This window comes from Borostomias antarcticus (genome assembly GCF_949987555.1).
Source record: "Borostomias antarcticus genome assembly, chromosome: 19".
NCBI classification, from domain to species: Eukaryota; Metazoa; Chordata; class Actinopteri; order Stomiiformes; family Stomiidae; genus Borostomias; species Borostomias antarcticus.
In genome coordinates, this window is record NC_140252.1 from 19,172,968 (window position 1) to 19,197,776 (window position 24,809).

The following is a 24,809-nucleotide window of genomic DNA, read 5'->3' on the forward strand; positions in this document are numbered from 1 at the left end:
CCTGATAGTTTCATTTGTATCAGCAACGAATCGTGGAAATACAAAGGCGGGTTTGATGCTAACCGTGAAGTCTCATTGGCTGTTGTTGATTTCTGAGAACGTGATTGGTTCAGCGCGTCATGTGACACGTTTCCACTTCCTTATATCTACAGATGTGGGAAGTTAGAAATGTCACATGCTGCAGCATTTCACGTCGCGGTATTTGGCAGGGAAATCCCGTTGGAAATCTCGTGGGATTTCAGACGGGTGTTATTTCATTTTAGTGATGCACCACCGCCAGGTGGCGTCTTTGAGTAGATTTAGCAGGCTGGGCTCAGTGTTTTTCTCCTATAGTCTACGAATGAAGCATCATTAAGTTTCACATTCTTTAATTTAAATGCTCTGTTGTAAAGCACTTTGAGCTGAATTTATCTGTATGAAAGGGGCTATACAAATAACGTTTAATTGTTATTATTACCTTGTTCTCAAACCCATGTTTTCTCCATCTCGATGTAATTTAATTATTACGAACACCTATAATATATCTAGGCCTACAGTAGCCTATCTATCTCGGCAACTGACGTCGGGTCAAGATGTGGTGTCTGTTAAGTCAAATGCGCAAAATAACAGTATTGTAAATATATTTGTTAGTAAAGATGTGGTGAACGTGAGGGTTTTGCGTTTTGTTTCTGGAACGCATTCAACTGGTAGGCTACTCGTAAACCCCGGAAGTAAATTTGAAGACAGGGCACCAGCTAATGTAGCCAAGTCTGAGCGCAGTAGGCTATATGGCTTCAGCACGATACAAAGAAAAAATAAGCTTGATCGGAGGTGTGGATCCATACAAAATTGAAATAGTCGCCATGAGTAAAGATCACTCATTGCCAATCATATCCGGACATTAACTATCTTGTGCATAGCGGCAGGTTTGACAGTGAGACATCAACCGATAATTGTAATAATGTGATTATTGAAATGGTCTTGTGAACGCCTTTATTTGATTTCCAAAATCGGGGTAAGGTCCATAGGACGATTGTGGGTTTTCATTTGCACATAACTATATTTTAATAAAACATTGAAGTCCGCCTGTCAATGACTTTCCCTAAAATTGTGTTCTGTTGCACCCCCTATTGTTAAATTATAAATGAAAAAAACATACACAATATTTTGTTATTTGAATGATTTTGAATATATATATATATTCAAGATCATTCAAATAACAAAATATCGTGTATGTTTTTATTTATTCATACCGGCCGCCAGCTGTTCAATGAACGGCTATAGGGAATGCGCAGTTTCGCGCTGGCTACAGCCTATTATATGCACAGTTTCGCGCTATGTAGGCTATTATAAATTAGTATGATTCATTGGGGGAGCTTGGACTCGCTGGGGAATGGTGGAGAGACACAGAGCCTCCCCAGACGCGACATCTCCAGTTGGCTGAAGAGCTGCGCGCTCCTGCGGCGCCCCTCGCAGTGTCCACAGAAGAATACCCCCCAAAAAATACTTGCATGGTGAACACAAGCTGCAGCAAGAACAGAACTGTCTACCAATGCATGAAGTGCACCTAGCTGTCTGTGAGAGGCTATAGCAGAGGATATGTGCGAAGTGTATTTGAGCTGCCGCCTCAACCGTGCGTAAGAGCAGAGCGCATCATATAGCTACAACTAGTAGCCCATAGCCATTAAAACGGCTTATTGTTTTATTCATATATCAACTAGATAATTCGATAATAATGAGTAGCCTAGTAGACTATAAAATGAATTCAATAGGGCAAGCCTTAAGTTGTAGCCTAGGCTACAGTACAATCACAAGACGCATAGGCCTAGCCTATCGTAAAAAGCGTTGCGTTCTCATAGGCCTATATTAACTTAGATAATTATTAATTATGCTCAGGTCATAATGTCCGTTGAAAATAATTCCCTCTAAGCAGAATTTGAATTGTATTAAAATAGGCTAAAATTAAATTTCCACATATTCTGATTCCTTCTAGGTCTATATTAAAAAAAAACATTTTTCTAATGTGTAGCCTATAGGCGATGAACAAAACAGCCACAATGTAGCCTGCTTAGCGAGCGAGAGGGCAGTCTACCATAAAGTGTATAACCATAATGTAATATATCTAGACTACATGCATTGTGGTATTTCTTTATATAGCCAATTGTTTCTCAATAAACAGTTATGTCATCCTCTGAGTCCGAATGTAGGCTAATAGACCGGCAGCTCTAAATGCCTTCCCAATCAATGAGACATGGTTGTAAAAATGATGTTTTATTGATGAAAATGGTAAAACTGAAAAACATGGAGAGTCATTGCATTGATCGATGCAGTCCGCTACCAGCAAACACTGAAAATACATGTCCTCCAGCGAACCTGGACTAGACTATTGTAACCCCCCCCCCCCAAATTCTTTTATATTCAAATAAACTGGATGAACCGGTTTCCTAGCCCTGGATCGTGGGTAGCCTGCGTTAGCGGGTGCTTTGCCATGACCGGCCATTGAATTCGCTAGTTTGATTGATAGATGGATGGATTAACGTCCAAAGTAGATTGTGCAAGTATTGTATAGGCCCATGTGTAAGAGATGAATGGCTAAGCATGAACTGAGCCAGAGGTAGGCCCTACTGTAGATTATCAGCATTATCACCAGTCTCAATTTATGTGTTGCCATTCATTTAAACCACCATCTCATCTAGACTACTTCTGTTGCTGAATTTTTACATTTATGCTTTCATGATTTTAGAGCGCAATAAACATTTTACAGGATTCCAAAAAGTCCATCCATTCATCCAACTTTGTTCTGAGCGCAGCGCAGGCTGGTAGCCTACTGTCAAGGCTCACGACTGATGCACTCCCTTAACACGTCTCAACTCCCGAGACCATCAAGATAATTTCAATATGAAAGACCTTGGGATTCCAGGAGTCAAGGCCGTTTCAGACGGGGAGCGACATTCCGCCTGCGTTCTCGCTCGGATCAGCGGGGGACGCACGCGTCCTGCGCGCAGCGGGGAAAGCTGACTACAATTCAGCTCTTGTCGCGGGCGGGCGCGCAGCCTAGTTCCATATGAGAACACTCCTCGGTCCAATTCCGTCTAGTAGATCAGCCTGTGTACTTTCAACGAATGTTTTATTAGACATAATATCATAATAATATATATAGCCTTCAACGACCTCCTGAGCTGCCTGCCTGATGGTCTCAAGGCTAAAGAGACCGCGCGTCGTTTTCCTCACCCTAACTATTGGCATGCTATCAATGAAAGAAAATACATTGTAAATAAACATGGTTTTAGGCTATTGTTTTTATGTAGGCCTATAGGTTAAGCTATTTGTGTTCATAAGGTAACGTCATTGTAAACGAAAGTAGCCTATAGCCTATAATCCAATTGACTGGAACCAGGGGGTTTGACAAAAGTTATGAGGCAAAATAATTTGTCTTGACTGCATTCAAGATGTATCTTTCACATTAAAACTACATACAAAGCTGGGAATGCTAAGAAAATTGCATATGTTTGCAAACTAAAACAAGTGAACACAATTTTACAATCGAAAATGCTTATGAGACCATTATTTTACTTATATGGGGCAAAAGTGGTTTCTCTTCCTGCTTCTGCCTAAGCCCTCCACAATACCACAACACAACGGTGTCATGTTTTACCGAAGGAGAAGTGAAGAAGACGGTAGCTAGCAGTAGCTAAAGCAGTTAGCTAATGTTAAGATCATTCCTCTAGCTGCTTTGCTGCTAATGCGAGTTCGTCTCCGTTCCTGCCCGAGAAACAGAAGTTGAACTAATAGCATCAAAATAGCTACAGCTGTACTATCGTGCAGCTTCACAGCCTGCTATTAGCAGACAGCACTAAAGTTGACAAAATCACACTTGCAAATCATTAGAATTCCAACCATTAATATGGGATTTATCATTCAACTAAACATGGAACCTGAATACTACCTGATATTTCAACCTGCTGCCATCAGTGATCGGCGGGTCTGCTTGTTTGAGTCATGGATATCTTACGCAGTTATATTCCATGTAGTGTCCCAAAACTGTTAAATCATTCCCCATGTAGTTCACTATGAGTCGCACTCAATACATCCATGGTAATAGGGAGGGAGTGAGTGAACCATTTCAAACACATCTCTGGTCATCTCCGTTAGCCATCTTCCTCGTCCTGATGCCATGTTCCATATGAGAACACTCAGTCAGCCTACTGTATTAAACTTCTACTTGTCCCGACAGTTAACAGATATAGACCCGGCGACAGTTACAGAGATAGAAACTATAAATAGATAGGCTTTGTTCGTAATAATTAAATTACAACCAGACAGAGAACAAGGAGTTTGAGAACGGTAGGCTCATCTAATGTGCGAGATGAGCTACAGCAATGGGTCAATGAGTGGTATTACTGCGCCCCTATGGGCAGGCGAGCAGTGGTGCGGAATGACGTAAAGCGCCTGTTAGAATACCGCGGGTCAAGTTACATTCTTATGTTCCCACATCTGTAATCCAAATAATGCCGTCTGTAAAGCGTTCCAAACGTAATAAGCAACAACGACAACAGTGTTTGCCCGCAAGTTTGAACAGAAAACATGAGAAACTAAATGGAAAGGTTTACATTTATGAAATATAAAGTGCCTATTCGCGCAAGTTGTCATTAGGCGGTGCTAGCATGTCCAGTCAGCAGCAGGGAGATGAGGCTAGCGTTAGCATGTCCAGTGAGCAGCAGAGAGATGCGGCGCGTTTGAATGAGCTGATAACTGGGTTGATTTGTCCTAATTGTGCAGGGACTGGTATTAAAATTAACATAGATCCTCAGAATAGTGGGTTCTGTAGTACTTTGCTCTTAGAGTGCAGTCTTTGTGAGAAATGGCTATCGCAAAAGTGTCTACACATCGACTCGGCTTCATGATACAACTAGGAATGATGTTGCATTTGATGTCAATGTGAGGATGGTCCTCTTAGCGCACGAGTTAGGGTTGGGGTATGCAGCTCTCCAAAAGATTAGTAAAGTGTTGGATCCCAGGGCTTCATCTGAAAACGTATCAGAAACATGACAAGAGGGTGACAGGTAGGCTATTGAAACGTGTTCCCTCTCTCTCTCTCTCTCTCTCTAGCCAATATCAGAAGTCTATACATATGCACAGTAGTCTCTCTACCTGTGGCATTTCTACATGCATCCATAAACTGACCAAATAAACTGTTTTAATTTCAGTTGCTGAAATAGAGAGAGGTCTGGAGTCCTTTCACAGAAGCAGAGAGCAGATTAGGCAGGCATATGCAGATGTGGACCCAGAGGTAGGTAAGCTGACTGCCAATAAATGCAAAATGTTACAAAATTATTACAGTTATTGAGAATTATTACAATAATTCTCAATAAGCCAGCGTTCAGTGGACAACATGAAGGCGGCAATATGGGGTAGTCCGCTTCACTGATGACAACCCCATGCGCACCAGGAACATATTGTGGTTTTAGGACAGTTTTGGGGACTGCAGCTGAGTGGGTTCTACAGACCAGCTGCTTAGAACAGTTTTGTGAACTGCAGCTGAGTGGGTTCTACAAACCAGCTGCCTAGAACAGTTTTGTTGATAGCTAGTGTGGTGCCATCTGAGGAGTGACTCTGCAGACCTATGACAGCGTAGCTTTATGTCTCCTATGGTGTTGCTTTTGACGATGGTTATATCACTTGTTTGTTTGGCAATCTATATTTAGCTTCTATTGGTGTTTACCCTGCATTGTTTACCACATCTTGTCCTGTGTATTTATGAATCAGCTTACTCTTCATGTTCATTCATTCGTTCATTCATTCATTCATGTTTTCTCCATGTAAAACGCTTAAAAAAACACAAAAAGTTAGATAATCTGTTTTCTCATGCATGTCCTCGTCAAATGTGTCTATCTTTGTCCATGATCTGTTTAACAAAATAATACAAGCTTTCTAAAAGGGAATGTTCTCTTCCCTACTAACATTGTCTCGTCTCTAGTCTCGTCTTACTAACACCCCACTCGTGGGCTGTACCTTGACGTGGTGAGCGGGCTTCCAACTAAACAGGTCTTACTTCTCTATACAAAATGTCTACTCCTGGACTATTCTGAACCCACAACATGCTGTGTTATTCAGTTCAGTTTCTATGTGTTTTCAGATGTTGTGTAATGTTGTTACTAATGATGTGATTGGATATTGTGTTTGTAAATATTGGTTTACAATGCAAATGTATTTTTTTTTTACAATACAAATTTTCAAAGCCCGTTTTCTCAAAATGAGTTATTTCTCATCTTAGGGACATCAAAACCACCACTTGAGTAGCACCTACATACACCTAACTTTCCAGTTTTGTTCCAATCCATATTCTGAAGGGTTTGGCCAAGGGGGATTTTTTAAATTTAATTCATAGCCTGATTTATATAACAGTTTATCCCTAAAACATGGCGAAAATTGGTCTTTTTATGACTGTTGACAGTATTTTCTGATTTCTGAAGTGAAGAAAAGATATATCAAAAATCCCCCTGGCCAAAGTTTTGAATAGGGATATGTGAACAAAATGAAACAAGAATTTTGAATCTGGCTTGAACCAATTTAAAAAATGGATGTCCCGAAATTATGCAAATTAGCACATATTTAGCGCATATAATGCCTAATTTGCATATTAATCCATAAGATTTCAGAAAAATTGTAATACAAAAAAGATGCTCCTTAATGTACCTAACAAACTGGGGGAGTTTGATGGTGATACCTATTAAGGCTTTTTTTTTTTTTATATTCACCTGGGGTGTCTCCCCTTAAAGCTACATGAGGGCCCAATCCCAAACCACCCCCTACCCACTCCCACTCCGCCACCGAGTGTCCCTCCAAATGAAGTGTCACTCGCAGCTGTGGAGGGCACTCTCAATCGAGGGGGAGGGTATATAAATGGAAAGCCAAATGTGGGACGGACTCCCTACTCCACCGGAACCGACTGGGACAGGGCCGTCACCATGGCATGTTTAGTTGATTTATGGGAAAATGTTGATGATTTATAATACAAATATAAATCACTATAATTAAATCCATGTATGATGAGAAATGGTCAAAAATCCAAACACAAATATGTTTTTGCAAATTAACTCTAATTAAATGAATATTATAACACTGTCCCGAGACAAATACATAAATAAATTAATAACTTACTCCCATGCCTCTTTGGCATCATTCCTTCTTTTGTGAAGAGGCATTTGCATATCGCAGCCTAATCACCTGCTTTGTCTGTTCCATTGTCCCTGTAAATAATGGAATATATGATGTACATTTGACGTAGACCTAGGCCTATTTAGATTTATTTTATGTCGGCTATGAATACAGGCTTTTAAGAGTTTGCTACAAGTCAAGTGATCTAGGGATAAAGTGATTGTATCACTTGGTTGTATCTTTTGACACCATATTCTGCGATTTTGTTTGATGCAGTGAAATCGGTGTGAGAAAAACAAATGTTTGAATGCTGTAAAATAATCTAAAATAATTGACAGTGTAGGAAGATGGAACTTAATTTATATGTGGTTTCCTGCGGCATCTATTTGGCACGTGCACTTCCTGCTTCGGCTATCGGGAGCTTGCACCGATGCAGGCTCGCTATTTAAGGGGTTGACAGCCCACTCGCACTCCAAGCGCACTCCGTGCTAATTGGTTTGGGATGGCCCTTAACATGGCGAAGCTCGGCGTGAACGCGCAAACGGAGGGGGAGTGGATAGGGCGAGGGCTTAAGGGGTGGTTTGAGATTGGGCCGAGAACTCGGCACTTTGGCGGCCCCTCTGGTCGTGATAAAATTGGCAATGTGTCACACTTCCCACAATCCCCCACTCACTCGCTGAAATGGGGGGGAAAAGGGGGAAAATGGAAGGCCAAAATCTGACTCCCACTTCAACATGCTTCCCTGTTGTAATTTTGTGCTTTCTAGTGTTGTAGGCTAGTGGTGACTGAAGAAGTCTATACAGGTCTACTATAACGGTTTTTACATCAGTGGTGGATAAGTGGGAGTGGAGAGCTTGACATATCTTATTCAAAAAGCTGAGATTGCCTTATATTCCAGCAATTATATTTTGCCATTTTAAACATTTCAGCCTTAAATAACCAGTCCAACTTCTGGCGTCCCACAGTAGCTCAGGTTTTCACTTTGTATTTCAAACAAGGGAATCCTCAAATCGTCATACAATGTAGCCTACAATGTTACATGAAATGCAATTCATTTTAGACATACTTCAGAACACAGACATTGGATAGTCGATTTGAGTATCTTTTGACTTCCTAAGCCATAGCCTAACACAACTATGTTAAGTGACGTGAATGTTATAGCTCGCATTGCTTTGTGTTTATCTTAAAAGCTAAAACCCCAAATATACGATCGTTTTTGTGATAATTGCACCCTTTGGGATGGTCTAGTGTTTACTGAGTGGAGTCAACAGTAGAAACATTTGTTCTTTTGGATTTAGAGCACAGATCGCAGAAGCTGCACGGAGAACAAGGGACAAGCAAATGCGCGTTCACGTGAGGTGCACTCGGATTCTGTGGTGAATTCGGTTTTCGGCACAACACCGGATTACATAATAAAGGTTACGGTGGAAAAACGGTTGATGCCAGCTAGCCAGTTTGCTCTGGACCAGCTAGATGGATGCTAGCTAGATACAAGCTAACGTTAATGTTATGGGATAGAGAATAATGGGTCAATTTAATTCAGAACATGAAATAATGACTCTAACCACAGCAGATGAGAGTATAAGAACCTGTTCGATGCAGCTTGATCTCGGGTTGAATGTCTAACATCTTTTGCAGTTGCGCGTTTTTCTCCCTGGATCGGCGGATTTCTTCTTGGCATTCTGAAAGCGTTTCTTCAAAGTGACCAAATATATCCAAAGCCGCCGCTGCTAATCGCTCGTTGATAAAATCTCTGAATAGCTGTAGTTTAGACATTCTTTACGGTTTAAAATTGTGAAACGCCGTTGCTCCTACAAAGAAGTGTCCACGGTTCTCGAATCTTTCTTCTTCTTGTTCTCCTTATTCTCTGATTTAATGGCGGATCAGGAACCACGTTGCATAATACCACCACCTATTCTACCGGGGTGTGTAACATCCGGGCTTTACGTACTTCAGGTTATACAGTACTGTATATAAGTAAAGAAAAGAAAACTATAGTGCGATAATCCTGTACCGTGAAGAAAAACAAAGAGAGCTTTGCAGCATTCAGTCAAGTTCCATCCCTGTCCTATATCTCTTAGATTATTTTGATCACGTGATCAACTCACGTGACTGGTTCAAGACGGCTTAGCTTTAAAACGAAGGCACATTGAGCATTGCCGTCAACTTCACTCGAAAGTGCTGACTTGAAACCTCATAGTATGTTTTTGAATGACGTTGATAGACCAAGTAAAAATTGTGATATTATCATTGTCCCCCACCCGGCGACAGCCGAAGGGGGGTGGGGTCTTTAGGTTGGCCGGTGTCACGTTGTGAGTGAGTGAGTGAGTGAGTGAGTGAGTGAGTGAGTGAGTGAGTGAGTGAGTGAGTGAGTCTGTCAGTCCCCCCGGAGAACCAGAACCCACCACAAAAGGGGCGCCTTTCCAATGCATTTTTTCCATTGACAAGTACTTAAGTACATTTAAATTTTTACATCAAAAACTATGCTTGGTGTCTCAGTATAGTCTCAGACAAGTTTACTCAGGAAACCGTGTCATTTCTACATCCGCAGAGAGTAGAGCTTGAGGTGTTTAGTAGAGCTAGATATGTCTGTATTTCAATATTCATTATAGGACCTATAGGACTTTAGACCATACAGGTGCATGGACTTGTTTGCCCACTAGACGGAGACGTTATTGAACCCCTCATGTTTATAATCGAAACAGAACCAAACCTACAGATTCAGGGCAGTTCTGTTATTCTACAGTCAATCGGGAGTCAACATACAGTAGATAGCTGAACAGGACTACAGTAAAACATGACATTGAACCTGTCCAGACCCAGAGAGCACGAGGGAAGCTAACCAGAGACAAAGACTGAGCAAAGACGTTTTAGCGAAGCGAAAGTCTAAACGGAGAGAACTTCCTGTGATGTTCAGGGGTGTGTGCACATGTCAGACACACTCTCTGCCCTGCACTGTTTTTATTATGACGTGCAACAGAACAGAGAAAAGGGACCAGGAGAATGAGTTTAGTGAGTTATAGTGTGTTTCCAGGTGATGAACGGTCCCAGTTATAGTGTGTGTGTGTGTGTGTGTGTGTGTGTGTGTGTGTGTGTGTGTGTGTGTGTGTGTGTGAGTGTGTGTGTGTGTGTGTGTGTGTGTGTGTGTGCGCGCGCAGGCAACGCACTGGCTGCCTAGGTACACCACTACTCACAGTCACACACACTCCGCAAACTCAGAGAACTGTGCTGTTTTACAAGAGAATTCTCCAGCCCATTACCCTCTACTGTAGCTCAGGAGTTAGAGCAAGTCGTCCAATGATCGTAGGGTCGGCGGTTGGAATCCTGGCTTCTCCTGTCCACATGTTGAAGTGTCCTTGGGCAAGACACTGAACCCCAAATTGCTCCCAGTGAGCAGGCTAGCACCTTTCATGGAAGCTGCCGCCATTGGTGTGTGAATGGATGAATGAGAGGCCTTCATTGTGAAGCGATATATAAGTAGAGTCCGTTTACTGTACCATTTAACATGTTAACTGCCTCCAACACAACACGATGCCTACAAAGTTATTGGCCTTCCCACCCCTAAACTGTCAGTCCTCAACATTATAGCCACTACACCCAGAGCACGTACCAACACACAACCCCAACCCCCTCAACCTTCTCTACACCTAGAGCACGTACCAACACACAACCCCAACCCCCTCAACCTTCTCTACACCTAGAGCACGTACCAACACACAACCCCAACCCCCTCAACCTTCTCTACACCCAGAGCACGTACCAACACACAACCCCAACCCCCTCAACCTTCTCTACACCCAGAGCACGTACCAACACACAACACGAACCCTCTCAACCTTCTCTTCACACTGCTTCCATCAGGTCGCAGATACAGACCCCTGGCCTGGAAACACACACTTCAACAGGAATCATCATTACATGTTGTGTGTTTAGGCATGTGTGCTGGAAAGGTGGCTGGTGATGGGATGTATATGTATGGTATGAAGGTATTTGATGTATATGTATGATGTGAAGGTATTTGATTTATGTATGATATGAAGATATTTGATGTACATGTATGGTGTGAAAGTATGTGATGTATATGTATGGTATGAAGGTATTTGATGTTCAGTCCGGTTCAGATAGAGGATTCACACTTCATGTGTAGGCTTGTATGGGGCTGCTGAAACAAGGTCAACCTTTCTTTCACTGGTAACACTTTACAATAAGGGTACATTAATAAGCATTAGTTAATGCATAATTAAGCATTAAGTAACTAATGTCTATATTAACCATTTACTAATGTTATTTATGTTAACTAAGGTTAACTCACCTAACTCTAACCCTAACCTTAACTAAGGTATTAATTAACATTAGTAACCTAACCTAACCATAAATAAGCATTAGTTAACAGTTAACTAATGTTTTTTGTGACCCTTATTGTATAACCTGTTATTTGTGACCCTTTCACTTTTGCATAGGTGTTAACTTTGAACTCTTGAAAAACACTTTGAATTTGGTTTCATAAAAATCTATTTTGTACAAGTAGAGCCTGATAGTAGCCTATTAAAATCAATCAAAAACTATAAATGGCTTTCTTCTTTTTTTTATTGGCTTTTTGCTACCAAATGTAGCCTAGTCCGAACTTCTCTGGACAAAGCAGAATGAAACTGGCGGAAATCTAAACTCCATGTCCATCTCGAGCTGTATAAAGAAATGCTACATTCTTAATGCTAAATAGAGCCAGAAAGCTCTTCTTTTCCGATACTATAATAGTATCGGAAAAGAAGAGCTTTCTGTCTCTATTTAAAAATGTATTTATTTATTAATAATTAATAGGAATGCTCGTGATGCACACACTCTTTCTGCCACTGTTGCTAAACTAACCAAACCATTGTCTCAATTAGATCCAGAGTTTCCTTCCAAGGATAAATGCAACGAATTTGCCTGTTTCTTCAGTCACAAAATAGATGAAATCCGACAATCCATCGTGACAATTAGCAGTGCCCCTTTAGTAGAACCCAGCAGTGGGACTCATAGAATGTCAATGTTTGAAGCCATTAGCCTTCAGGCTCTTGAAGAAACTGTGTCTAAGCTTAAAACCTCTACTTGCTGTCTAGATTCGCTGCCCACTAAATTCTTCAAATCAGTTTTTAGTTCCATTGCATCTGATGTACTTCAAATAGTTAACAGTTCCCTTCTATCAGGAACCTTTCCAAAAACCCTTGAAATGGCAGTGGTTGTACCACTACTGAAGAAGAAGGTCTTGACTCAGCTATACTGAATAACTACCACCCTATTTCTAATCTGCCATTCATTGGTAAAATAATTGAGAAAACTGTCTATAAACAACTCCACGACTTCTTGGTCATAGGCAGCCTGCTTGACCGTTTTCAGTCTGGGTTTAGACCTAATCACAGCACAGAGACTGCCCTCATCAAAGTCTTAAGCAACATCATCTAAACACAGATGCTGGCAAGGTTTCTGTCCTTGTCCTGCTGGACCTTAGCGCCGCATTTGATACAATTGACCACAAAATACTCTTGGATAGATTGGAAAACTGGGTAGGCTTATCCGATACAGCACTACAATGGTTCAGATTGACCTACAAGATCGGGGCTATTTTGTCTCCCTTGGCGGATTTTCATCTGACCGGACAAGCATGAAGTATGGTGTCCCTCAAGGGTCAATTTTGGGCCCACTTTTATTATACATGCGTCCCTTGGGCAAAATCCTTCAAAATAATAACATGCACCAGTAAACATCCTATTAGACTGCATTGAACAAATTAATAACTGGATGGGTCAAAATTTCCTGAAACTAAATAAAAACAAAACAGACTATCATTTTTGGATCAAAAGAAAAAAGGATAGGTGTTAGTAGTCAGCTCAGATCCTACACACTAAATTGTAAAAACCAAGTCAGAAACCTTGGTGTCATTCTGGACTCAGATTTAAGTTTTAATGCTCATATCAAGTTGATCACAAAAACAGCATATTTCCCTCTAAAAAACATCTCTAGAATTAAGAGCTACATGTGCAAGCATGATCTAGAAATACTAGTCCACGCTTTCATATCTAGCAGATTAGACTACTGCAATGGCCTGTTTTCGGGACTCTCCAAACTGGCACTTAGACAGCTCCAATTTATTCAGATTGGATTTTGTAGTCAATCCGGTATAGAACTGGGAGCCAATGTAGCTGAATTTGAATGGGGGTGATGTGGTCAGATGACTTGGTGCATGTAATGATCCGGGCGGCTGAGTTCTGGATGATTTGGAGTCTGTTGAGCTGTTTGGTGGTGAGAGGGGTGAGAACGGCATTGCAGTAGTCAATCCGGGAAGTGACAAATGCGTGGACCAGGACTTCAGTGCTGGACTGGGAAGACTGCGAAGTCTGGAGACGTTGCGAAGGTGGAAGATGATGTGATGTCAAACGTGATGCACCAGAAAAACAAGGGAAAGGCAATGTCCACTGGCAAATGGTGCCAATCGCCTATTTGTCCTGCATTTCTCCCCAGAAGCCCCACATATAAAAAGTCAATTCATAGACGCTAATCTTTTTTTTTTTTCAGACATTTTTATTGATGAAACAGCAATACAAATACAAAATCAGTACCAGTCACCATTTTCCCTTTTTTAACCTCAACCCACACTATGGGTAAACAAATATTGTGCATTCTGTAATAGGAAAAAGAAGCAACACATGATCATCACATACTGTAGACAGAATAATTGAAAAAAAAAAAGCATAAAGTCAAAAATATGAGTATATATGTATATATATATATATATATGCGCTAATCTTTTAAAACAGATATAGCTCACTCTTTCAAGTAAAAACTTTCACATTCCTCAAACTGATATGCATTTCGATACCTAGCTAAATGACAACTAAAAGCGTCCATTCCTCAGTTATTATGAGTGTTGATTCTTCTTTAGCTAACTAAATCACCCTTTTGACAAAAAGTTGTGTCACATTCCTCACACTGATATGGTTTCACTCATGTGTGGCTTCTTCTATGCTTAACTAAATTACCCTTTTCACGAAAGGTTTTGTCACATTCCTCACACTGATATGGTTTCTCTCCTGTGTGGATTAATCTATGGGTAACAAAAGTAGACCTTTGACGAAAAGCTTTGGGACATTCCCCACACTGATATGGTTTCTCTCCTGAGTGGACTCTTCTATGGACAACTAAATTACCCTTATTATTAAAAGCTTTGTCACATTCCTCACACTGATATGGTTTCTCTCCTGTGTGGATTAATCTATGGGTAACAAAAGTAGCCCTTTGACAAAAAGCTTTGGGACAGTCCCCACACTGATATGGTTTCTCTCCTGAGTGGACTCTTCTATGGACAACTAAATTACCCTTATTATTAAAAGCTTTGTCACATTCCTCACACTGATATGGTTTCTCTCCTGTGTGGATTAATCCGTGTGTAACAAACGCAGCCCTTCGACGAAAAGCTTTGGGACATTCCTCACACTGATATAGTTTCTCTCCTGAGTGGATTCTTTTATGGCTAACCAAATGACCCTTATAATTAAACGCTTTGTCACATTCCTCACACTGATATGGTTTCTCTCTTGAGTGGATTCTTCTATGGACAACTAAATTACCCTTTTTATTAAAAGCTTTGTCACATTCCTCACACTGATATGGTTTCTCTCCTGAGTGGATTCTTTTATGGCTAACTAAATGACCCTTATCATTAAACGCTTTGTCACATTCCTCACACTGATATGGTTTCTCTCCTGTGTGGATTCTTCTATGGACAACTAATTTACCCTTTTGATTAAAAGCTTTGTCACATTCCTCACACTGATATGGTTTCTCTGCTGTTTTGCTCTCAGCCTCCCGAGAAGAACCATCTTCACTCTCAGTGCCAGGGTGGGAACAGGTGTCAGGGCTGGCAACAGGTCTTGAACACTTAACCTGTGTTCTCCTTGATTTGCTAGGTGATTTCAGCACCCGACGCCTGCGGCAGTAGGCAATTAGTTCAGGCAGCAGTTCTCGCTCCTTCTCTAAACTCTGAGCTGTAGGGCAGTCTGGAGTTACAGAAGGGGGCTGAGAGTCTCTGGCTGGTTCTGGTGCTCCATAGTCCTCTTCATCAGACTCTGCTTTGATTTGTACCTCTGTTTTGTTGGTGGGTAGAAAGTCTGCTTCTCTGTTGTCCACAGTTGGAGTTTGGTCAAGAGGTGGGAGTTGAGACGAGTCCTCCGGATCACAGTGGGGTTTCTCTCTGGGAGAAGTGAATATGGAGTCTGTAGTATCAGACTGCAGGCCTTGAAGATCCTCTCCCCCCTGACTGGTCCACGGCTCCTGTTCCTCTTTAATCTGTGGGGGCTCTGGGATAGAGGACTGCAGGACATCTGGGCAGAAAAAGGAAAATAAATATTAGGATAAAGCCTGCTTCATTATTCTATAAGCTAATATGTGTGACAGTGAAAATCTGGGAAATACAATTCAGAGAAGTTTTTTTAAAAACAGCTAACCAAAGTCATTAAAATTTGCTGTAAGATAACTTAAAGCTACATGAGAACTCGGCACTTTGGCGGCCCCTCTGGTCGTGATAAAATTGGCAATGTGTCACACTTCTCACAATCCCCCACTCACTCGCTGAAATGGGGGGGAAAAGGGGGAAAAGGGGGAAAAATGGAAGGCCAAAATCTGACTTCCACTTCAACATGCTTCCCTGTTGTAATGATGTGCTTTCTAGTGTTGTAGATTAGTGGTGACTGAAGAAGTCTATACAGGTCTACTATAACGGTTTTTACATCAGTGGTGGATAAGTGGGAGTGGATAGCTTGACATATCTTATTCAAAAAGCTGAGATTGCCTTATATTCCAGCAATTATATTTTGCCATTTTAAACATTTCAGCCTTAAATAACCAGTCCAACTTCTGGCGTCCCACAGTAGCTCAGGTTTTCACTTTGTATTTCAAACAAGGGAATCCTCAAATCGTCATACAATGTAGCCTACAATGTTACATGAAATGCAATTAATTTTAGACATATTTCAGAACACAGACATTGGATAGTCGATTTGAGTATCTTTTGACTTCCTAAGCCATAGCCTACCACAACTATGTTAAGTGACGTGAATGTTATAGCTCGCATTGCGATGTGTTTATCTTAAAAGCTAAAACCCAAAATATACGTTCGTTTTTGTGATAATTGAACAGTAGAAACATTTGTTATTTTGGATTTAGAGCACAGGTCGCAGAAGCTGCACGGAGAACACATTTATTATTACATAATAAAGGTTACGGTGGAAAAACGGTTGATGCCAGCTAGCCAGTTTGCCCTGGACCAGCTAGATGGATGCTAGAGCTACAAGCTAACGTTAATGTTATGGGATAGAGAATAATGGGTCAATTCAATTCAGAACATGAAATAATGACTCTAACCACAGCAGATGAGCGTATAAATACAGAACCTGTTCGATGCAGCTTGATCTCGGGTTGAATGTCTAACATCTTTTGCAGTTGCGCGTTTTTCTCCCTGGATCGGCGGATTTCTTCTTGGCATTCTGAAAGCGTTTCTTCAAAGTGCCCAAATATATCCAAAGCCGCCGCTGCTAATCGCTCGTTGATAAAATCTCTGAATAGCTGTAGTTTAGACATTCTTTAAGGTTTAAAATTGTGAAACGCCGTTGCTCCTACAAAGAAGTGTCCACGGTTCTCGAATCTTTCTTCTTCTTGTTCTCCTTATTCTCTCTCTTTAATGGCGGATCAGGAAACACGTTGCATAATACCACCACCTATTCTACCGGGGTGTGTAACATCCGGGCTTTACGTACTTCAGGTTATACAGTACTGTATATAAGTAAAGAAAAGAAAGCTATAGTACGATAATCCTGTATCGTGAAGAAAAACAAAGAGAGCCTTGTAGCCTTCCGCCATGTTCTCACAAATCAGTCTTCTTCTTCTTTTGGTTTCTGGCAGGCTAGACGCCGACGTGGCGTATTGCTGCCCCTCCCTGGCCAGACACAGTACTACACTGTTAGCTAGCTAACGTTAGTGCCAGATAATGCTGTAGGCTAGGGATAACGTGACTGGACCAGTAGCCTAGCTCTGCCATGGTCCGAGTTAACGATGGATCCTTCCCTTACTTTGAGCAGCACTGTAATGTAGCTACATTTTGATCTGGTCTTTCTGAGTGAGATCGTGGGAAGCACGTTTTCCGAGTGGGTCTCTGTGTCCCGGCTGCATTTGTCATTAGACTCGTTGTGCCAACAAATGAATGCCTATTATGGCTCATTCCTTTGGCGCCATCTGTTGGTTTGCATCTGTAAATCTCTCTCGACTCGTCATTATAAGATGAATTAAAGCACAAAGAATCATATGACTGCAGAGCATAGCCTAAAGTTTCAGTGATCCCAGTTTGCAGTCAAGCAAATGCAGGTTGTACACAGCTTGTAGCCTAGCTGTTGCTGGTATAAGAATATAGTTGTGTAAACTGTGACAAATGCTAATGCCTGGCTCTAATGTTCACATTACTTGGAGAATAACTAACCTGCAAACTGTGTGTGTGTGTGTGTGTGTGTGTGTGTGTGTGTGTGTGTGTGTGTGTGTGTGTGTGTGTGCATAGCCAGCCAGCCAGCCAGCCAGCCATCATGGCAGAAAAAATAAAAATGGACATAACTTTTTTCGGCACCAAAACACAAAGTAAGAATATTATGGAATAAAATACTACCTAAAAGAATAACTGGTTAATGTTCACAAGAAATGTGAAATTATGTGAAATGTGGAAACACTAATATGGAAATGTTATTATGTGATTAGGCAGCAGAGCAGACAACAAGTGACACACCGCCAGTTCAGGAACAGACAGAGAGAGACCAGTTCAGGAACAGACAGGGAGAGACAGAGTCACAGGTACTGGTCACTGGTTCCTCAAGACGTAGTCTTCTGGTTGTTGATTGAAGATGCTGATAATGTATCAAAAATATGCATGCCACAGTGGGCTAAAATCATAACATGCCACGGCAGGCTACAATCATAACATGCCACCACGGACTACAATTATAACATGCCACGACGGGCTACAATCATAACATGCCACCACGGACTACAATTATAACATGCCACAGGGGAGTACAATTAGCCTATTTATGCCACGGCGGGCTACAATCATAACATGCCACGGCAGACTACAATCATAACATGCCACGGCAGACTACAATCATTACATGCCACGGCGGAGTACAATTAGCCTATAACATGCCACAGTCTTACCTCATTGGTTGGTTCCTCAAGGCGTAGTCTTCTGGTTGTTGATTGAAGATGCTGATTATGTATCAAAAATATGCATGCCACAGCGGGCTAAAATCATAACATGCCACGGCGGGCTACAATCATAACATGCCACGGCAGGTTACAATCATAACATGCCACGGCGGGCTACAATCGTGTGTGTGTGCTGAGAATACAGAAAGTGGTTGATGCGTCGGCCTGAGTTAAACTCATCAGTGCACTTTTACCCATGTATGCGCAGCCAGATGAATAGCTACCCATGGAACATAACAGCTCACGTCCCGATAATAACAAATGTTGCATAACCTTCATTAGTGCCGACAGGATTCCAAATTAAATAACCAATACAGTAGTCTATGTCACAGTTCAGAACTCCCTCCCTCACAGAGCATGCCTGCAATCATTAGTGTATCACGGTGGGTTACAATCATAACATGCCACGGCGGGCCAGAATAGAATAGTTAATCTTACCTCATTGGTTGGTTCCTCAAGGCGGAGTCATCTGGGTTTTTATTGAAGATGTTGATAATTTATCATAAGCATGCATGCCACGGCGGGCTACAATTGTGTGTGTGCGTGTGTGTGTTGAGAGCATACAGAAAGTGGCTGATGCTTAGGCCTGAGTGAAACACGTTTTATCCATGTATGAGATGAATAGCTACCCATGGAACATAACAGAGCTCACGTCGTGATAATATCAACTATTGCATAACCTTCATTAGTGCACTGACAGGAATACAACCACAAATTAAAAAACGAATACAGTAGTCTATGTCACAATTCAGAGCTCCCAGGTGTTGCTTTTAGTCTGGCCTCTACCCTGAAACCTGCCCGGGGGGTTGAACCTGCTGGGGGGGGTAACCCCCCCGCCGGTATAGCCTTCATGGTCACGGAGGCACACAAGCCTTCCCAGGTAGCAACACAGGGGAAGGAATCTGAGAGGAAAGACATATTTAGTTACTCTTCCTCCTCTGCTGAAATTAATCCATCGACTGACATCTAACCTAACAGGGGAAGGGTTGAAATCTTGGACACTTGTACTTTGTTTTGTTTTTCAGCTCAGAGGCCTCTAGTCTCTTGAGACCATGCTGATTTCACCAGCTCACATTCTGTTTCTCTTGCAAATCAGTCTGGATACTCTCCATAGAGATCCTTTTGGGCCAGCTCAGAAAATGATCTTGCCAATCAGCGTTCGTTCTGAGGAACGTCATGATAGCGAGGAGCAGTTTAAGTTAGAGCGTGATAGACCTTTTCAGATTTTCAGATGGTTCATCCAATCACCTGCCAAGTATTTTTGAAAGCGCCCGCCCTTTTCCAAACAGTTTCCAACTGAGAGTTCCCAGTGAGTCAGGTTAGTCCTTCTCATCATCGGAGGAAAAAAAACAAGAGCAATAAATACAAAAAAACAACTAATTATGAAACAATGGAATTAAGTTGGTAATAAGAGTTTAGCAATGCAATTCAGAAATAAATTGTTAGCTAATAATATAATCAATAGACTAGGAATTTTAAGTAATAATGAATGTTAATATGTTGTGTAATAAAGGATAATCCTATTTTGTAAAAGCTCTATTTGAAGCACAGCTAGTCTTTGATGGCTGACTGTAACATCAGATGGGCGTGTCCTGTAATGTTTGTCAGTGTGTTCACTGTAAGCATTTTTTTGGACGGGGTAATTATACAGTGAGAATGGGAAAACGGCACATACCTTGTTTGTATTCACCAAGTTAGTAATACCAGCAGTCATAGACCAGCCCATGCACCCGTGCACTCCATAACAAGTCCAGCACCGTTCCATAGTTACCCAGTAAGTACCCTGTACCAACTTGTAACAGGTAGTTACACCCCCATGCACTCCAGAACACATCCTGCACCGCACCGTAGTTACCCAGAAAGTACCCCGTACCTACCTGGAATTACAAATAGTTACAACCCCCACGCACACTAACACGTCCCACACCCTAGTTACCCGGTAACCCAGTAGTTACCCCCCCATACAGAATATCTTTCTCAATATACAGCCTAAGACCGGGAGAATAATAGGGTAAGCATTGTACTTACAGATAACAAATGGAGAACATAGGAGAATATAATTTCAGGGAAGTTACATGGTAACGAAGGAGATTTACACGGTAAGACATAGGCTGTATTGGGTGGTACCGAAAATCTGATACCGCACTATTTTGGGGGGGTTTGAAGCTCTATGTTGTTGAGGGGACAAAAGAAAAACTTCTAAAAGTATCCGACAGCAATAACGAAGGGCAGCAGAAAATGTGGTAAAGACTTTTAATGAAACAGTAGCAAAATCACATGCATGGCTGGGCTTTCTTCATGTGAGTCTTCTTCTTTTGTTTTGGTTTCCTGTCGTCACTCCCTTGTCCAATGATTGACCTGGGATTAGCAAATTGTATTAAAGTGCTAGCATAACTCCTGTTATGCAAAAACGATGTGATTATGACAAACGACTTGGTCATCCCATAGATATGACTGAAAAGGCAAGACACAGTGACTCAGATGTCGGTCACAATATAAAACTGCTAGGCGCATGTCTCTTTCTCCTAAAAAATCACATTACCAAAAAATAGGGGCACGATTGTAACGCCAAACCATGCAAATAAATGTTAAACTGTACTTTTACTCCCCCTATGGGAAACCTGCAGGTAAGGGAACCTACAGTACTGTAGCCATATCAAGTGTTATTTCATACATTAAGGCTCCTCTCTATGTCCATATGACACAGAAAAGTCCTTTTTGATATAAAAACTAAAGGTAACGAGAAAAGGTATTCATTAAATTACACAGTGACTGTGGTATAGGGGGGAGGTTAGGTAGGGGTTAGGTCTGGTGCTGTTCCTGGTGCAGTTTGAGGATTTCGAGGAGGCCGCGCCCGTGTATGGGACAGGGCCGCGCCGTGCACATGGAGGGCAGCGGGAAGGCCTTGGTCTTGCATTCTACCGTGTTGTAGCGACACTTCCTCAGGTGGTCGGACATGCTGGGGACGTCGGCGAAGCGCCACTCGCTCACGGGGCTGAAGGCCGTGCTGAACCTCCACACCTGCGGAGACGGGTCAACGTTGCGTTGGCGTGAGAGGCGGGAGAGGGAGAAATGGTGCTGCACACATGTTCACACAGAAATGGGTTATGGGTAAAATAATGAGTGTCACTGTTGGTAAAAGTGTCGAGCTATCTGGTGAACATTCTGACTCCTCTAAAGTCCCACCTTATGCTACGTCTCCAGAGCACAGTTTATTAGAGAGCAGCATAAAAGCCACTGACTGAATTCCACACTGTAAAAACACCTTCATATTCAACAAATGGGCTTAAGACACTGAATTAGAACTGGACTAATTAAGGCCTAGACATTCAGTTGTTAGTAGGGATGTTATTAGTTAATTGACTATCGATTAATTGCCGATTAGAATTTACTTGAGTAAGATTTGGTTACTCGATTAATTGCTTGTTAATCGAACTTAACTTTTTTTGTGGAATGAACGTTATCAACGGGAGTTGCTTGAAATGTAATCATGATTTAGGGTCTGACTGCACATGAGGGCGCCCCGCCATGTAGTGAAGGTTAATCGGGAGGTCGGGAAATTTCAACGACACAGCGGAGGAAGACAAAAAAAATGAAGCGAGCAAAGCACAGTCCGGCACGAGACGTTCTTATCAATTAATCGACTATCATTTGTTAAGGTTCACAGTTATCGATGAATGAAATTCCTTGAAATTTGCAACCCTAGTTGTTAGTGCATCGTCAGTAGCCTCTTACCTTGTCCTTGATCTGCCACGAGAAGGAGCCGTTGGCGTCGGGGTAGCGCCTCCTCTCCCAGCGGAGCTCCACGATGCCCCTGGACTGTAGCAGGCTGGCGCACACCTCCCTCATGGTCCGCGACGCCACGGACAGCTGGCACAGGCTGAACCCGTCCAGGAAGCGCGCCACGTGCCGCAGAACCTCGAAGGGGAGCCCGCTGAGCTGGTCCGACTGGGACACGCTGGCGTGTTCCCCCGCCGGGCCCGGCCGCACCCCGAACGACCTGAGGTTCCGGTCGTGGATGACCTTCGACCCCTGCGCGGAGGGGCAGAACCTCCGCTGGGAGTAGGTGCAGCCGTAGTAGGCCAGCGGGCACCGGTGCTCCATCCAGCCGTTGAGGCCCGCGTGGATGTCCTCGTGGACGTTCTTGAAGTGGGACGAGTACTCGTCCCGGCGGAACAGCTGGCCGCACACGAAGGAGAACATGTGCTGGAAGCGGTTGGAGGGGATGTTCCGGATCTGGGGGACCTCCTCCAGGACCAGGTCGAGGCGGAGCGTGCGGAAGGGGCTGGGGTAGGAGAGCTGGGGCGCGGCGTGGTCGCAGGCGGACGCCGACGCCACGTCGCCCACCCGGGTGCTGGTCACCAGGATGGCGGCGGGGAAGGTGAAGGTCTGCGTGCCGAAGTCCACGTGGAAGCCGTCCACGTAGACGGTGTCGGAGATCCGCCGGCACTCCCGGGACTCCTCCAGGCAGAACAGCAGGGCTGCGGTGATCAGGTCGATCTCCCCGAGGCCCATGGGGTCCTCCTCCTGGTCCAAGTCGGAGGTATCCACTGCCTTGTCCTCCATTTTGGGTCTAAACCTATAGAGGGACCTGTCGGAGAAAAGACTCCTCCGCCCGTTGCATAGATTAAACTGGCCTAAACCTCTGAGCAGCTGATGGTTCTGGAACTTGCGTTCGAACCCCCTGTCCTCCAAGAACACGTGCCCGGCCCGCTGGGCGATACCCGGGTGGACCTGCAGGGGGGGTGCCAGAGGTGGGGCTGGATGAGGCTGTGGATCTGGCTGAGAAATGGGGGTCTCCTCTTGAAAAACGGCACAGTTTGAGACATCTCGCACCTCCACGGGACAGACCGGTTCTGAGGAGGGCCCGCTCGTACCTTCCTTTGGGCTGTCGGCGGCCTCCGAGTCCTGCCCCCCCGCCGCATTCTCCACCCCTTTCCCATTCAAACAACCATTGCATAGACTCTGCCATTCCCTGACTTCATCCTCCGTTAAGCGTTTGGCAGCCTCCGCTGGGGCTACATGATTGACAGCCCCGCGACATGATTGACAGCTCCCCAACTCCTCTCGGAGCTCCCCAATTAGCCCTGCCCCGTCGTCCTTCATGTCAAAGTCCGTAGGGTCGGCAGGCTCCGATTGGCGGACGCCGGTACTCGGGTCGGCCCTCGAGCCGGACGGGGCGCCGTTGATAGGGTCTACGTCTTTGACCGTGTTGCCCAGGACGCCCAGGGCTGAGACCAAGCTTCTCCTCAGCTGCACCGTGGCCTGGTGGAGCTGGCCGTAGCACTCCTTCACACCCACCCCTTCGGCGACAGTGGCTTTGGCCTCCAGGCCGTTGCGGAGCTCCGGGGCCCCGTCGGCGTTCTCGCTGCCCTCGGGCGAGGCCCCTTCGCTGGGGCACTCCGGCTTGCCATCAGGGCCGCTGCTAGCCCCGCTGAGAACATCCAGCGCCGCCGCCAGGCTCCTGGCGGTCTCCACCGTGGCCTCGTAGAGTTTGCTGTACTGCTCCTCGTTCAATCCGTTAATCCCCTTGGCGATTATCTCCTTCGCCGAGCTTGGCGGCAACACCGACGGCAACACCAGGGTTGAGGAGGAGGAGGAGGAGGACGCCGCCGGACAAACCGGGGAGGCGGCCGCAGGCGCCGGTCCGGCCGAGTCTGAGAAACCGCCCCCCTCGCCGTCCTCCGCCACCGCGGGCGGCTTTCTACCGACGGCCGTGGGCGCCATGGCCACCACCTTGAGGGACTCGAGCAGCGTGCGCTGGTCCTGCAGAGCGAGCGCCATGTCCAGCTGCTCCACCTCCTCCACGCCCCGGCTCAGGCTCTCGTAGGAGGTGTAGTCCAGGCAGCTCACAGGCCACCGGTTCCACTCCATGGTGCAGCACACCACGCCGGCCGGGCACACCTCCAGGTGGGCGGTCATCCGGCTGCGCACCACCAGGCCGGCCGGGCAGCCGAAGCCGGCGTTCAGGCAGGGCACCCTCTCCAGGGGGCAGAGGAGGCGGTGCTCGCTCCCCTTGCAGGCGTGGAAGATGGCGCCGCAGGCCAGCGGGCAGGCGGCGAGGTCGCAGGAGACGCCGGGCTCGGGTCTGGCCGTGCACCTCAGGCTCACGCAGCTCACACAGTGAACGTGTTGAGGCTGCTCCATCGTTGAGGGGGGGGGGGGTGGGGGGGCAGGAGACGTGTCGGGACCACTGCTCTACAAAGGAGAGACATTGCATTGAGCTATTTTGTTCACACCGACTTGATTCTTGGAGAGACATCTCCATTAAAGTGATTAAAGTAATCATTATACATCAATAAAGTATCTATCTATTAAAACCGGCGTAAAGGTGTAACTGTAAGATGCTACTTCCCAATGGTGCTGCTTGTACTTGAGTAATTTACTACAGGTAA

General features: G+C 44.2%; 1 protein-coding gene across 1 annotated transcript; it reads right to left on the minus strand.

Moving 5' to 3' along the window:
* Positions 1 to 20,710: 20,710 nt before the first annotated feature.
* Positions 20,711 to 24,561, minus strand: LOC311321321 (F-box only protein 30-like; the record flags this gene model as incomplete). Its single annotated transcript, XM_084453272.1, has 2 exons — positions 20,711 to 21,435; positions 22,150 to 24,561. The coding sequence occupies 2 exons, from the start codon at positions 24,559 to 24,561 to the stop codon at positions 21,217 to 21,219; spliced, it is 2,631 nt and encodes an 876-aa protein (XP_084309398.1). The 3' UTR covers positions 20,711 to 21,216.
* Between the last annotated feature and the right edge of the window lie 248 nt (positions 24,562 to 24,809).